The 15,350-nt window shown below is 36.2% G+C and overlaps 1 protein-coding gene across 1 annotated transcript; it reads right to left on the minus strand.

The window, feature by feature from the left end:
* Nucleotides 1-582: 582 nt before the first annotated feature.
* LOC131783128 (uncharacterized) lies at nt 583-11,673 on the minus strand. The gene is made up of 8 exons (XM_059099869.2): nt 11,554-11,673; nt 9,537-9,691; nt 6,969-7,099; nt 5,513-5,599; nt 4,307-4,434; nt 3,755-3,993; nt 3,408-3,496; nt 583-1,827 (listed from the first exon to the last, which is right to left on the minus strand). Exons 2-8 carry the CDS (start codon nt 9,687-9,689, stop codon nt 1,470-1,472), a joined length of 1,185 nt encoding a protein of 394 aa, XP_058955852.2. The 5' UTR covers nt 9,690-9,691; nt 11,554-11,673; the 3' UTR covers nt 583-1,469.
* Between the last annotated feature and the right edge of the window lie 3,677 nt (nt 11,674-15,350).

Here is a 15,350-nt window from a genome sequence, read left to right on the forward strand (position 1 = left end):
CATGGGTTCGAGCCGTAGCCAATTTAACAAGAAGATTTCACAACGCTTCTCTTTTTCGGGTTTGAAAGACGTTGCTGTTTTCACGAAAACCCTTGGTCTGATCTCTCACATTCAAACGACACTTTAGTTTTGTCCTCTTCAAAATATTCAGTTTTCAAACGTCCGTAATGGCCAGCAATTTCTTAACATCTCCACTATCAGGAACATGTTAAAACCAAATACGCTTTCAGTGACCGATTTGACCAGATACGCGACAACACAGTAGTGCTGGAAGAATTTTCCTTGCAGGGAAGATGTTCGCTAACTTCTGACCTAAACTTCAGGATTGCCAGGTTGCGCTTAAATATAAAGTTAACAACTTAAAATGAAATAAATTACAAAATAATTTAAGTACAATTTTCCCCCTTTCAAAGAAGATGGTCGCGCACACAGCCCAGGACGAGCCCTTACTCCCTTATCTACGCCTCCCCCTCCCGCCCAAAATGCGGAAGACCAATCGTAGACGAAATATTAGCAGACAGTCACGCAAACATGTGGACAGACAGGGACTTTGACGAGCGGACCACGAAATAAACAGATAGTCTAAAGTTTCGCGTATTGCAGATGGATGGTAGTTTTAACTTTATTTTGAAGAAAGATTTCCCTCAAGTAAAAACCCGTATAACATTTCCTAGCAGTATGACAATTAAATTCAAAAAAAATATCTAAAATTTAAATATAAACATATTAAAAGATATGAAACATCTTTCACCAAGCTGTATTTGATATCCTTGTTATTATACGACGCCAAGAGAATAAAGCCTACCCTTCTGAAAATACTTTTTCTCTTGTGACATGTACATACAAAAATGTGTTTCTAAGCACTTGTGGCTTATCTTTCCAAAAATTTAAATAACTTTTAATATTTATTTACTTATTTATTTCATCATTTTCACACAGTGTTAGTAGATTAGTTTATTTATATCTTAGTTTTGGTCAGGCAGATGTTCATAAATGGGCATACTCGCTATAACATACACTTTAAATATGCTTTCAATTTAAAACATTTACAAATTCAAATTGAATAAAAAGGTTTTGATAAGAGATGGATAGTACATGAGGTGTATAACCTATTGACCTCATTAGTCAGACCCAGATTGGGAAATGAGCCTAAATTGGGGGAGAACCCACTGTAAGAACAGTGGAAATTGAACCTAATAACCTTAGTCTTGACACAAAATTATAGTTGTGCCAATGTTTAAGTTGACTAAATACATTTTGCTGCAGTGAAAACTGGCCAAGATATAACAGCAACCAATCCTGCAGGCCCTACGTGCATGTACGCTACATCAAAGTGTACTTTTTCTATTTACATAACTGTCTACTCCAAATCAAATGGTAAAACTGTAAGGTGAGGTTAAGAGACAGCTTACCAACCCAGAGACCCACATGGCTGTACTTGTCAGGGTGTTCCACGGTCAAACTGTGAATTATCCTACACCTGAATCTGAATCAGTTGAAAGATCCCCTACCAACACAACAGAGGACCTCACTGAATCTTCAGGCATAAAACTGCGTTGAGTCCAATTTGTAAGGCCACAAGATCCAAACTTTTCCTTTTCTAGATGTTCCTTAGTTACAAGAACTGGTTCAATTTCTATGGTATGCTTGTGAAAATGTTTCTGAATTCCTGATGCCATTTTCTCTGAGTACTTAGCATAAGAGTACAAGGCTCCCCCAAGGGTATTCAGGGAAACTCCGATGAGTGTTAACGGTGTGGCAGCCACTCCACCAAATGTATAAAATCCAATGATGGTCGTCAAGACACCTTTAACAACGCCTACGAGGCTAGCAAGAAAAAAGAGTAAGTTTCCTAGGGTATTTTTCTATCTGGAGCACCAATCAGAAGAGTACCATTTTACCACTTAACCAATCATAATATAATTAGAAATGTTCAACCAAAAAAAAACAAAAGGAATTTATACAGAGACCCAACGACAACTGAACACAAATAATTTTAACCAAGTTGCAATTGGTTTTAATCTTGGATCACATTAGAGTTGGTTACACAAGTTTTTTTTTTATAACCAATGACAGAGGGCAGCAATGAAAAACCAATGCAATCCTGGATTATTTTTGAGACTCAATTGTTATACTGCCCCCTCCCTCCCCTTCCCCACCACCACCCTTCTCTCTTTAACCCTTCAACTCACAGGATCTGGTTGTTAATTCTCATTTCTGGCTGCTAAACATTTCCTTGTAAATAAGTTACAAGAAGTTTGGTGTCAGATGGAGATAACAACTTCAACCTGATAAGTTTGAATATTCTCATGACCTGTTTGCTGGATGATGTTTAGATATTATAGGGAGAAGTAACTTCTGGGAATTAAAGGGTTAACCTGAAAAGCAAGTATGTGGTACTTCAACTTCTATTTCCAAGTAGCAAATTAAAGTAATTTTTCAAAGAAAAATATTTTTCTGTAAATTTCATGTATGTGTTGCCCCTGAAGAAAAGGGATTGTGATTATTAAAATTCTGACATACATTATTGAAGTTAGTGGCAAATATCATGACGACAAAAGTAACCAGTCACTTTTGACAAACCAGACACAGTAAAACATTCAACTTAAATAAAGCTTTTACAGCTCTGGTGATGACACGAAAAACAGTCATTTTTAGGGCTTTTAAAGGATTTTTCATCTTCACCTGGACAATAAAAATTACAGTATAAAATCACCTAAAATGTCAAAAAGTGCTCAAGTGCTGTCAGTGGACTGGTTACTAAAAAAAATTCATCACCAAAAGTAAAATTTTAAATGCAGTTTGGAATAAATCAGTGAGGTTTAGTATTTCAAAATCTACCAAATTGCACAAGTCCAAAGGGCAAATGAAATTTGTAGTTCTTGAAAAAATTACAATGGGTCTTAGGCTCATCATCATCCCCAACTTTGTTACAAACTGTTGGGTTAAGTCCTCAGGAGTTTTGTGCATTGCATTCAGTTTTGTACTTTTCAATACTTTCTTTTTTCCTTAGGGCTGAGACCTCAAGACTTTTAGCCGCTTGTTTGTGCTTTGCTTGGTTTTTTTTTCCCTAGCACTTTCCCTCAAACACTGAATTGTTTTGATGTGTTTTCTCTACTCTACTGTCAATCAATTTACTTTCAACTTACTACACTGTTTGAAATTAATTGACAAGTTCTTAGCAAAAGAACACACCAAAAGTTTTTCAATAAAAATTGTTATCAATAAAAATTGTCATAACAAGAAGAGCAAAGCCAGCTCTGATTTGAAGTATCAGAAGTTTCAGGACACCAAGGATTAAGAAATTGGGATTCTACTCAAATGTGTGCAACACTCTAACATTCACACACATTTGGATTATTGAACATGTGCAAAAGTAAGCATCAAAATAATAATAGATGTTTTACCTTGTTGTCAATGCTGTATTTATTGTTGTGCATAAAAATAGAGAATAACTCAAGATACAGCCCATCCCAACATCAAGCAAAAGTGCAGCCTGGAAAATAGAAACAAAAATGTTATGGTTATAACCATTTTAAAAGTAATCAAGGGTTTACCATGATAAGGACATCTTCACATTCACTATTTACAAGGCTGACTCAAGTTTGCAAGGCAAATTCACTTTCATTTTCAATTCTCAGTTTCTTTTTTGTTAGAGTTAGCATTTTTAACACTCTTTGTGCCATAGGGCTCTTTTTTCACTTTCAACAGCTTCTGTAATAATAATAATGTAAATGCCTATTCTGAGACAAACCTGAAATTCAACAACGTAGTATCCATCAAACTTAAGAGCTGCCTGCAGCTCTTTATTGCACAATGTGTAAATGAGCAGAAGAGGAATACAGTTGATACTGTTTGTGTGAAGTACAGTCAGGGCTGATAGACCCTTTTCCGAGCCTGTCTTTTGGATGTATGTAAGATAAAAAGACTGGCAAATCACACTTAGCAGAGCAGAGGCATAGGCAAAGGCTGAAAACTCTAGATCTCCAAATCCTGAAGGAAAAAAAAAACAAAAAACAAAAAACATTAGCATAGAGTCTGACCTTCAAAACCTTCTAACATTGCCAATTTTTGTTGTAAACTTTTGTTGTTGTTTTCTTTCTTTTCAATTTTCTTGTTGTAATTTGAACATTAATCTGTTATATTCACCATCATAGTGGACAACACATTCTGCAGTATGAGCTTGGGGATAAAATATTTCTCTCAATTATTGGGCAGTTTTTTCACCATCGCATCATACATGACTTGTGTTTTTTAAAATGTAAACAAAAAAATTAAAGCTTCCTCAAAATGAAACAGTTCTCACCTGCTGTAATACAACCAATTACAACAAGCATAACAGAAGTAACAATCATAAGGGATGGCTTCTTTTTCAACATAAAACAAGCAAACAACAAACTTGTCAGAGGGAGAAGTCTTCGTAAAACATTGTACCTTAAACAGGAAAAGGAAACAATAAGTCAAAAATTAATTAGTGAGGAATTTTGCTGTACCTATAAGGAAGGGCTTTTTAATAATACAATGATGTTTTTTACTAAGTCATCTCAACTATTCTCCCTCAAGAATTTAAGCTGCATAAAAATATTCACACAAGAAAGACTACAACAACTTATCAGCATTCTATCACTACTGGTGCTATCTGATAAGCTATGCTATTCACCTCATACTCCAAGACAGATAGTGAGTTAAGTGTGTACTGCAGCATGCAGCAAAAATTCTATTGTACTTTTCAATCACCACATTTTGATGTTTTCTGTCATCTGTTAATGAACAGACTAATGGTTACATGGAATCCATTTTCTTAATTTTACCTACTTTTAATGGCAGAACAAATAAAGCAAATTTTAAAATTTCAAAATTATACCCTCCTTCATGAAACAACATCTGGCCATAGTTACTAAATGAAAGGTGTTGATTATAATATTGGTATCAATTTCAAATGCAGTTTGAAATTTTTTTGGTTTAAAGTAGCATCTAATGATTGTGGGAATATTATGCCACATCCAAAAAGTAATACTAAAACTTAGACAAGCAATTCAAAAAATAAAAAGTACAGTCAATTCTCCACTAACAGACACTCTTGTAAGTGGACAGTTCTACCTGTGGACACTTCCTCAATTCCCCTTTTGCCCCCCTTCTCTAACTGTTTCTACCTATTCCCATGAGTGGACACTCTCTTTTGACCAGATGCAGACACTTTTGAAAAGAAAATTAGCTTTTTCTTTTGTGTACACTCTCTTGTAAGTGGACACTCCATGGATAATAATTGACTCTTGGCAATTGAAATGTGTCTTAATTTTGCAATCAACAAAAAATATCAACTTTGACATGGCAACAGAACAGTGGGGATCAATTTAGTCAAATCTCCATTTGTCTGCCGGAAAGCACACTGTCTGTTCATTTGACAATAACAAGAGTCTGACATAACACTCTCAGGTGAGTGGGCATCCACCCTTGTCTTCTTTGGTTTCCACTTGTGACTTAAAATCTTATTATATCAGATCATACTTACATTGGTATGGTTAAATAATCCAGGGCTTGAAGAGCTAATGTTGTGTGAAGGGCAAAGCATATTGAAGGAATAAAAAACATCTTTCCTCTATTGAAATACAATCAAAAACAAAAATACAATTAAACTATGAATTCAAATTGTTTTAATCAGACTTGAAGAAATAACTAGCCATGAAGTGCAGATCACAGGAGGGTTAAACCAAAAGACTAACATCTTTTGTCATGACCTTTTCTGCTCTTATGAAATTGACAGATACCTTTAAAAGATATCCGTCAGCACTTACACCCTGGCAACACAATTACGCGTACAATTACAGACTTTGTTTCTTTTTTTGGTGTTCATTTTCAGGCCTACGCTCATTGGTTAACCCTTCAACTCCCAGATCAAATTTGTAATTCTCCTTATTGTTAACCATACAATTCTTACCATGTTAGATCAGAGAATTTAGAATTGGATCAACTAATTATACCCAGATTGACATTTTTCTTTATTCTCATCACTTATCTGGTTGATATTGTATTGATGTTGTCAGGAAAAATTCTGTCTTGGTCACTCATGGGAGTTAAAGGGTTAATTCAAATTATTTAAATTTTTTAAGACTGATATGTTCCACCGTGCATACAAAAATTAAGTGGTTTGGGGATTTTTTATTCACACTTGGCTTATAACATTTCTTTGGCATTTAAAGGGTTTTAACAGATTTTGAGGGCCACCAGGAACTGTCTTCTGGAACAGTTACTATTCATCCAATCTTTTCCAATGGTTATGCAGCCTGAACTTTGAAAACCACAACTACATGTACAGTAATGCAACACCCCCCTCATTCTCTGTTTTAATTATACAGAGAAGTTACAAAAAAGACATTGTCAAAGATAAATTAACTGGATTTGGGCCATGGTACAGCTGTATATCCTCCATATAAGGAAGCTCTTTGAAATAGGTTTCATATAATCCAACCTCAATTATCCACACTTACCGGGACTGGATTAAATACATGCAGTCTGGATAATAGGGAGTCCGGATAATCGAAAATATTAATATAAATGACACAAAATAAAACTGAAATAATATGTAAATCAGAATTAAATGCAATGGCTTGACGTATCTTAGAATTGAACTTCATGCCAAAGCTTTGGTTTAAAACATTTCCTCTTCCAAAGGAAACAACCCTTTTATGTATATTAACCATACCATAGACATAATAACCTAAATTAAAAATAATTCGTAATAATAGTTTGTAGGAATCTTTATGTACCTTGATAATATTTTTAAAAACCCTGAGCCTAAGGAGCCCTTGTTTGAAATTATGGCCTTGGGGTGGGAGCACATTCTGGTGAGGGCACCTTATTCAAAGAAATACAGTATTCTTATTTAGGCCAACAGCAGGCAAGCAAAAATATTTGATGGATTTTAATTAGAATTAGAGTATGAACTACATATTAATAATAAGATATACCTTTCTAGTGTGTACTTCGGCACATTGGAATATCCCAAAAGCCTCGCAACTTCAACAGTAATTGATAACATAATCACTTGAGCCAACATAAGGACATTAGGAAAATGGAAGGTATATGAGGTCAAGACAATCTGCCAAGAAAAAATCATTAACATAGAAGTGTTAACTTGCTGAGCTTATAACTGCTAACATTACAGTTGTTCCTTATTTTCATGCTATACCTCATTACTCTGCAGAATTTCCTCCTAAGGCACACACAGAAACAGCTCCTTTTTTTCTTATTGCCAGAATTTGCCAGAGAAGTATTTTCACAGAAAATTGGGTACATCAGCGGCCAACCATTGTAACTTTCTCTACTTAGACCTTAAGCTCCCATAAGTGCCAAGACAGAATTTATACTCACAATATCAAATGAATACAAAATCAAGCAGACAAGTGACCAGAACAAAGAAAAATTAATATAAGGGGATTGTTAGTTGATCTGATACCAAATTCTGCAAACTAACATTCCTAAGAATTGCATGGCTGACATTAAGGAGAACTACAGATGAGATCTTGGGAGTGAAAATGAACAGAAACTCTCTTTTAAAGATCACTGTTCATAATAAAAATTTTGGCCAATATGAACATGCTAGGACCTTTCAAGCGTTATCTCTGTTTATGGTGTTGGAGTTAACACTAGAAATTTTCCAACTTTGGCCAATATCTGATCGTTAATTCTCCCCTCTAGCTGCTACACATTTCCTTGTAAGTTAATTATGAGAAGTTGGTGTTAGATCAAGATAACAACTTTTACCTGATACATTTGAGTACTCTCATTACATGTTTTCTGGACAATGTATAGATACAGTAGGAAGAATTTACATGTAAATCACTTCTGGGAGTTAAAAGGTTAACAAGAGGCCATTGGTACCCATACAATCAGGGAAAATGTTTTGAAGGTGACTTTTTTTTGAGAGTCATCACATGTTAAGCAAGGAGCTCTAAAGATGGCCCCTGCATATGACGTGTTTTGGATATATAAGCTTTCTTTTAATCCCACCAGAAATATATTAACCATGGACCATATTATAAAAGTTCATATTGTAATTAACACTGTTTTCTTTTTGTCTTATATATAGTTTAAGTACACAAAACTTAGAGGATTAGCAACCATTGTTTGGGGAAAAGACAAATAACTAAAACACATCATGCAAGTATTTTTTGTCTTGTTTATGACCAGTGACACCAGTGAGTCTCACCCACACAATGCTATCATAACAGCACATATATTAAGTTTACCATTTGTGTGGATTTATCATCTTACTGTCAATTGCATCTACCCTTCCATGCATACATTAAAAACATGTTCTTTTAGCCTATTAAACTTCAATGCTTTGAAAACAAAACTTAAAAGTTTGTTAAAATTTTGATAGAATGTAAACAAACATATTACCATGGAAACTGTTGTTTAAGAGTTCTGTAACCTTTACCCAGCTGTGCAAGATATATCATTTGATTTCATAAGTTAGTGGTCAGTGGTATGCCACCCATGAAATTTCTGCCTTGTTTGCTAACTAGAAACACCATTGTTATATACCCAGACTTCCACTCAACAAAACAAGCACTGTGATTGGTTGATTCTTGGTCAGATGCCCTGATTAAATTCAAATGTATCCTGACCAGGATACAACTGTACAGTTATTGCCCAAAAGCCAAATACAACAGCACATGATCGTTTAAGGGAGAGTCAAACAAAGTACTTAATGTATGGTCCCTCAGGAAACTAGTTAGTTTTGTTTTCCCTCAAGTCCTGATGTTTCCTTCGACTTCACCTCAGGAAACATCAGGACTCTCGAAAAAAAAAACTGTTTCTCTTGGGACCATACATTAAGTGTGTATTGTACCACCATCACTAACACAAAACCTTTTTAAATGGGCAAGCAATGCAAAACCCTCATCCAAATGGGCAGGTAAATATTGCAGTTTCGTTGTCAAAACATTGAAATTTGATATGCCAAGAACATATATTTTTATTAAGTGTGTAGAAGGGTAGATGCAGTGTATATATTGTGGCACTCTAATCCCTTAGCTTCTCCTTGATGATTTAAATGGATGAAAAGATATCTCCAACTTGATGCTTTCACTCCCTTCCCTCTGGATTTAAGCATGATCAGTACCCTACTCTCTGAACCATATTTTTTAAGTTTAGTCTCCCTAATTTCATCACAAGAAACTTAGCCAGTGTATTTTATGAGGCTTGAATTCTTCATACATTTCTTGAATAAAGAAAACAATGAAAACAATGAGGAAAACAGTAGATTGTCTAAAGGATTACGGCCTTGTTTTAGAATAGTATGGAGTTATACGGAGACCACTCTTTTTGTAATTCAAATACGCATTAAACATAAGCGTACACTTACACTTTCCCCAACCTCAAAAGGCACACATGTCTACATGTCGTACGATATTTGGTCAGCAGTGAAAGGAAAGTTTAACATAGTGCGAGCTTTTTCAAAATTGGAACATGAATATCCCTAACTCGTTCTCTTTCGCTACAGTTTATGGCTTCTGTAAAATTTTTCTTACCTTATTAACAAAAGACATCGATCCCGAAACAATCCCATAGAACGAAGCCGCCAGGATCCCCGGTCCAAATGCTCTTGTAAAGTCGAGTTCTTCCAAAGCTGTGGAAATGTCGTAGTTGAGAAATCCAAGCTTGGCATTTATCCTGTCAGGCATTCCTACAGCGGGTATAGTTCAAAAATTAATTTCAGTTGGCAGACATAGACGTCTGCACAAAAATGTGGTCACTTTCGGAATGGCCCTGAATCAATATGTACGACTGCAAACGTGGCGAATTCGGTTGCCAAGCTTCGCACAATCAAACTCCATTCCAAGTACTAATATTATCCAGGTTTGTGGTCCAGATGAAAGAGGCGAGATTTGCCTCCGACTGCCCACCCAAATAGTAATACGCCCTCACAGCTTCGTCATATCAGTGGATAATATAAATGCTCGCATGAGCGGCGAGTTACTGAAAACACCGGCAGGCTTAATTATACTAACAAGAATTACACCGAAGGATTATTTGCGTGGATGCTCAGCTCGACTTACTCCTCTTCCCGTTCTCCCCGTCTGCTTAGTATGCGGAAATTTTATCAAAGACAAAAGTGATCAAACTAATCAAACTTCAATCAGAATCTTCAATTCATAGGCTAAATACCAAAACTGCGTATCAACGATACAAAGCGTCTAGAAACGAAGCAAGAACCATTTATTCAAAGTCAAAGGTGACACAGGTTATTTTGAAACAGAAGAATCGATTGCGTATGCGATTTAGATTAAAAATTCATAAACATGAACTTCTGTGATTTATTTTCGGCTGGCGTAAATACCATTTCCACTCATAGGATCTAGTTTGTATATGAACTGCACCAAATCAGCTTACGGAGAAATTGCAATTACCTTTTTTCTGTGGAGTTAAATTGCTTAGGCAACCAGTAATTGCATAAATTTACGGTGAAAAGTATCGAAAAGTGGATTGACTTGCTCGCCTAAAAGAATGTTTGTTAAAAGTCTTTCGACCGTTTGTAGACCAACGACTGACGGAGGAATAGTTGGTAGTTGACGGAGGAATAGTTGGTGACTGAATAACGGGCCAGTAAGAGACGAAGCAAATTGATTATGTCGCAAACTGTCTCTCTCGTAAGCAATGATGTTCAGCTACCGTGCGAGAACACTGTAAGTTTCGCACTGCGCTAAAGTTTGGTTAAAAATCAGTCTAATACCCCATTCACACCAGCAAAACATGTTTTGTTAAACTGGTTTTCATTGAATGAAAATTATAAACAGAGAACTGAAAAACTTGATTTTCCATTGGATTCAAGTACTTGCTAACTTGCATTTCCAATGTGCTACATTCAAGTCAAAAATATTCGGCTAAATAGTTTCTATGAAGAAAAAAAAAATTAAACTGTGTTTAACAAAACAACTTTTAAACATGTTTAAGCTTTGGTGTGAATGGGGCATAACATGTTCCTTACCATTAAGAGCAATGAAAAAGATAATTTTAGATAGACGTTTATCAAGACGGTTGTGTTTGCCCAAACTTTTTTCATATGTAATCAATTTATTGCTGATCACCGTGGAAACTTTCTGCTTTTCTAAAAAATGTCAAGTTGACCGTGTGTTTCAAAAAAACTAAAAGCATTAATAAATGAAAAAAAGCCACCGGGTTTTGCAATCGGCCAAAAACTTTGTTTGAAAAACAAAATCCTAAAAATTTAAGCGAAGACTTCGCTTTAAAGCGGTCAGAACTCTTCAATAACAAAATATTGCAACATCAAAGTCATTGATTAAACAATCGAAAAAATAAATGCATTTGTGTCGATTCAGCTTTAAATTTATTTTGAAAACGCGAATAGTCTATTTTTTAGTTTATAATTGTCGTTCTTTTCCAAAGGAAGAACAGCTGTACTTAAATCATTACGCTTTAAAGTTAATAGCGAATGCAGTGTTGAATTCACTAAAATACGTCCAAACAACTATATTTATACTTCACACAGTAAAAAAACTTGGCAACCCAGTACTTAAGTTCACTTACTTTCGAAGTTTAGAAAATCCGTCGTTGATATGCTTCCTTTGTCCGTGGTTGATTTGTGCTACTCGCAGATATTGTGAGGGATGACCGGATGAGGGTATCTAATGATGAACTGCACTTACGCGCAAATTACCAAGCGTTGTGTCTGACACTGCATAATTAGTTATTATGATGATCATATGCCTTCAGGCGACTTGTGATTGGCTCTTGGATGACTTGAACGAAGTTTAGTACCCATTGGATGATCTGCAGCGTGGGTCAGGGAACTAGTTAGTTAATCTCGTACCCAGATTCAGATCCTACCGTGTAACTGTAACTTAAATGTAACCGCTTGGCCGTTGAAGGTCTGGGTACGAGACTACTAGCTGGTTTGAGTAACAGAGCCATCTTTCACCTGTCAGAAAAAAGACAAGGATATTGATGAAAAAAAAGGGGTAAAATCTGGAGCAGTGGTTTCGACGTTGGAACCTTTACCGACACAAAGTAAAGATTCTAGATTCCACACATTGTTTGACTGAATAGCCAAGGCTTAAATTTTAAATACATGATCATGCCCATTGTAAAAAGACAAATTTGCCACCAATCAAGAGCTTGTGTATCTAATTTCAATACCTTATTTGTTCCTTATTTTGATGTTGGGAATTACACTGACTCCCTCTGACGAAGGCCTAACGTTCGAAACTCCAGCTTTAGAAAACTCTCTTCGGTGGCCAATTTACATCATGTACTCAGCCGATAATACCAAATTATCCTGAATTACTTAGTGAGATGCAGAAAAGTACACGTTGATCATATCCTGCTGTGACATAATAGTTTACTAAGATGATGCTAAGTACTTACTATTTGCTGTTTTGACCAACTCATTTGGCGGATTCGGTGAAGTGCAGATGTTCAGTTACTACGACAATTAGCCACTCTGTAAACTATGTGTTATGCAGTCACCACGAATAAATAGTTTTTCTTGCTTCATTTGACTGACATCTGTTCATCTCTTTCTTAGTTTCACATCGAATCCACCAACATTGTGCCGGACACTTTTTAAATCGCTCATCCCATTTTACTGATTTGCCTCAGATCTTAACTAGGAATGCAATTTTAAGATAAAAGTCGTTTTGGAAAGAGCAACTAATTTGAACAAGTTTGTTTTGATAATAAGATTCATTGAATGTGAATGCCTGAGAGATTTGATTCCTTAGGCGGGTGAAATGACACATTGACGGCCAGGCTACCGGCACCTTTACAAGGGCTAGAACAGCTGCTTAGCTCAAGAGTCACCCGTTTGAGATGTAGTGAACAAATATAATGAAAAGAGTACAAGCGAAACTGACAAATGTCGAGGAAAGAAATTCTTCATTTTAACAATATCACCCGACCGAATAAAGCTTGAAATTACGCAGTTGCGCGTTACACTCCAAAACTCGTTCCTCCTTGGGACAGAGAAAAAGATTTGCAAAGAGCAATGGCCGACCAATTGTAACGGAATACCTTCCAGACAAATTCCTTGCACTTAGCCGCCTTGCGTTAACAAGGTAGATCACCTTGGTATTTTTTAAGAACGGGAGTTCTCTCAGAGAAAGACAAACTATTTTGATCATTTTGAGAAAGAATGCAAAGAGATGACGTCAAAGGGAGCAGAGAAAGCTTTTGTGAGGAGATGACTAAAAAGTATGTTTGCTGATTTTTTCAAGGCATGAAAAAGTAAATACATTATCATGAAAGTTGAGGAGTTGCCTCACAATAACTTGACAGTGTTCACTAAGTTGCACGCGCAGTTTTCTTGATGACGTGTGGCAAAATTTGTCGTGAAACCGTTTACTTTACTCTTGCATCTTCGGGAAAGTTTATGAAGTTTGTCAAAATTTTCTCGAAATGCTGTTCGAGTGCAGAGATACATTTTAGAAATAGAGATATTTAGAGCGCAATTAAAATAAATTTTTTAAAGGAAAAAATGGGCGTGCTTTCCTCAAAATCATTAAAAAAAAGTGCTTTCTGTGAAGCTCTCTCCCATAGCGATGGCAAATGTTCATTCACGCACCTTTAAGGGGAGCGTAGTTAACGCTTCCTTGAGATGGTGAACTCGGTAAGTAGAAAAATTGTCGTAGTTGAAGAAACTGACTATGGAGGTGGCCTGTATGGACGTTTTAGAGAGCGGTTGCCGGAGTTTGTCAAGGAGACTCGAGGCCGTATGGCGACCTGTCTGTTTTCTAAAAAGGATGACATAAATAGATCAGCAAATGAACGCAAATTGAAAGATGCACAAACCTTGAGTTCTAAACGTAAAGGTATACACCTACATTATTAGCAAGGTTCCAGACTTCACACAAAGCGTCCAGTTGCTCATGCTTGTCTTCAGTGAAAAAGCAACAGAACCAAAAAAGTCCTTTTTACAAAATCCTCATAATATTTTTAGCCTGAAATATCAAGGCCAAGTGTGCAACTGAAATCTTCATTTGAAGCTTTTGACAAACACAGAAACTTTTTGTTACACTTTGTTAGAGCAATCACTCTACAGAACCGAGATGCAAAACTTTTTTCAATTGTTGTCACGATGCCTCCATGGTAACTGCTTGTGTCGTCACTCTTTGACATCACGCGTGATTTGAAGAGATGGACCTGGGCACCAAGATTTTGTTAGTTTAGCGCGCAGCCAAAGCAAGTGTAAAAATCGTCGATTTACTTCATCAAAATATTGTCGATCTTTTTCGGGATTGAAAATCTTGGGGTTGAGCGGTGTAGCGAATGTTGAAAATAGGATTTGTTACTCGTTGTACTGTAGTATTGACCTCTGCACTTGCTTTTCGTTTGGTTTAGAACGCGTTGTTCAGCCGGATTGAGATCTATAATCTTGTAATACTAATAAGTGGCAGCACGTTTTGGTGTAAAAAATGACATTAAAAATTGTAGCATTAAGACCAGTTCTACAAGAAAATCTGGGCCGGCCAACTTTTAGTGATACTGGCATTTATTTGGTTCGTAGAAAAAGCCCTAAGCGAACCAAAGGCGCATGCTGCAGCTAGACAATACTTTTATTTTTAGATACAGGGGTTATTATGCAGCTTCAAATATACCAGAGATGGAAAAATGTGAATGAAATCTCCGTTGTTTCTGGTGTGATCTTGCTCGTGTATTCCACTCTCTCAGTTACAGTCCCCTGAGAGGATTTTGTTACTTACCTCCCTCCCTTCCCGTGCAAAAATCAAAACGATTATTCCAAAGGGCGCATACACGCACGATCGTGCAAGCCTATTATATTATTATCATTACCATTATTGTTATTATTTCTCAAAACGGATTAAGTATACAGACATCTTGATCAACGTGGATTCATGGTTGAATAGCCGGGAAATCTTAAAAAGGTTTTTATCAGGGTTTCACTTTTCTCGTAAAGAAAATTTGCAATGCCGGTCTGAGTTTTTTTTTATCTATTTGTTATTATTTTTTTATTACTGTCGGCAAAATGGAAAACAATTACCTCTTTTAAATCCACAGAAAATCGGAATCTTGGCTGACATAAATAAATTTTGACGAACTCATCGTTCCCGGTCCTCCACGACAAAACGCTCCTTTCACTTTTCGCGGAGAAATAAAAGACCTCTCTCTAATCGCTACAGTTAACTCCATCGCCATGAGTCTATTATTGTTTTTTTTCCATTCGTTCTCTAAGGTGAAACGGAAGTTCATCAAGGGTTCATAATTACTTGCTTTCTTTCATTTTCCTTTCGTTTTGGGGTTCTGTGCCTCCCTAAGAGGGGGTTTGGAAACAATGGAAATAAGTGGTACCCCAATCGAGACGGCGCGAA

The sequence above is a fragment of the Pocillopora verrucosa genome, chromosome 13 (genome assembly GCF_036669915.1).
Source record: "Pocillopora verrucosa isolate sample1 chromosome 13, ASM3666991v2, whole genome shotgun sequence".
In the NCBI taxonomy this organism is placed as follows: Eukaryota; Metazoa; Cnidaria; class Anthozoa; order Scleractinia; family Pocilloporidae; genus Pocillopora; species Pocillopora verrucosa.

Excerpts from the sequence above, each read along its gene's own strand:
- LOC131783128 (XM_059099869.2), bottom strand. The coding sequence starts at position 9,689 with ATGCCTGACAGGATAAATGCCAAGCTTGGATTTCTCAACTACGACATT. Across the intron at positions 5,600-6,968 it reads CCGAAGTACACACTAGAAAG|AGGAAAGATGTTTTTTATTC; the intron begins GTATATCTTATT and ends GTATTTCAATAG. Across the intron at positions 4,435-5,512 it reads GATTATTTAACCATACCAAT|GTACAATGTTTTACGAAGAC; the intron begins GTAAGTATGATC and ends TTCCTGTTTAAG.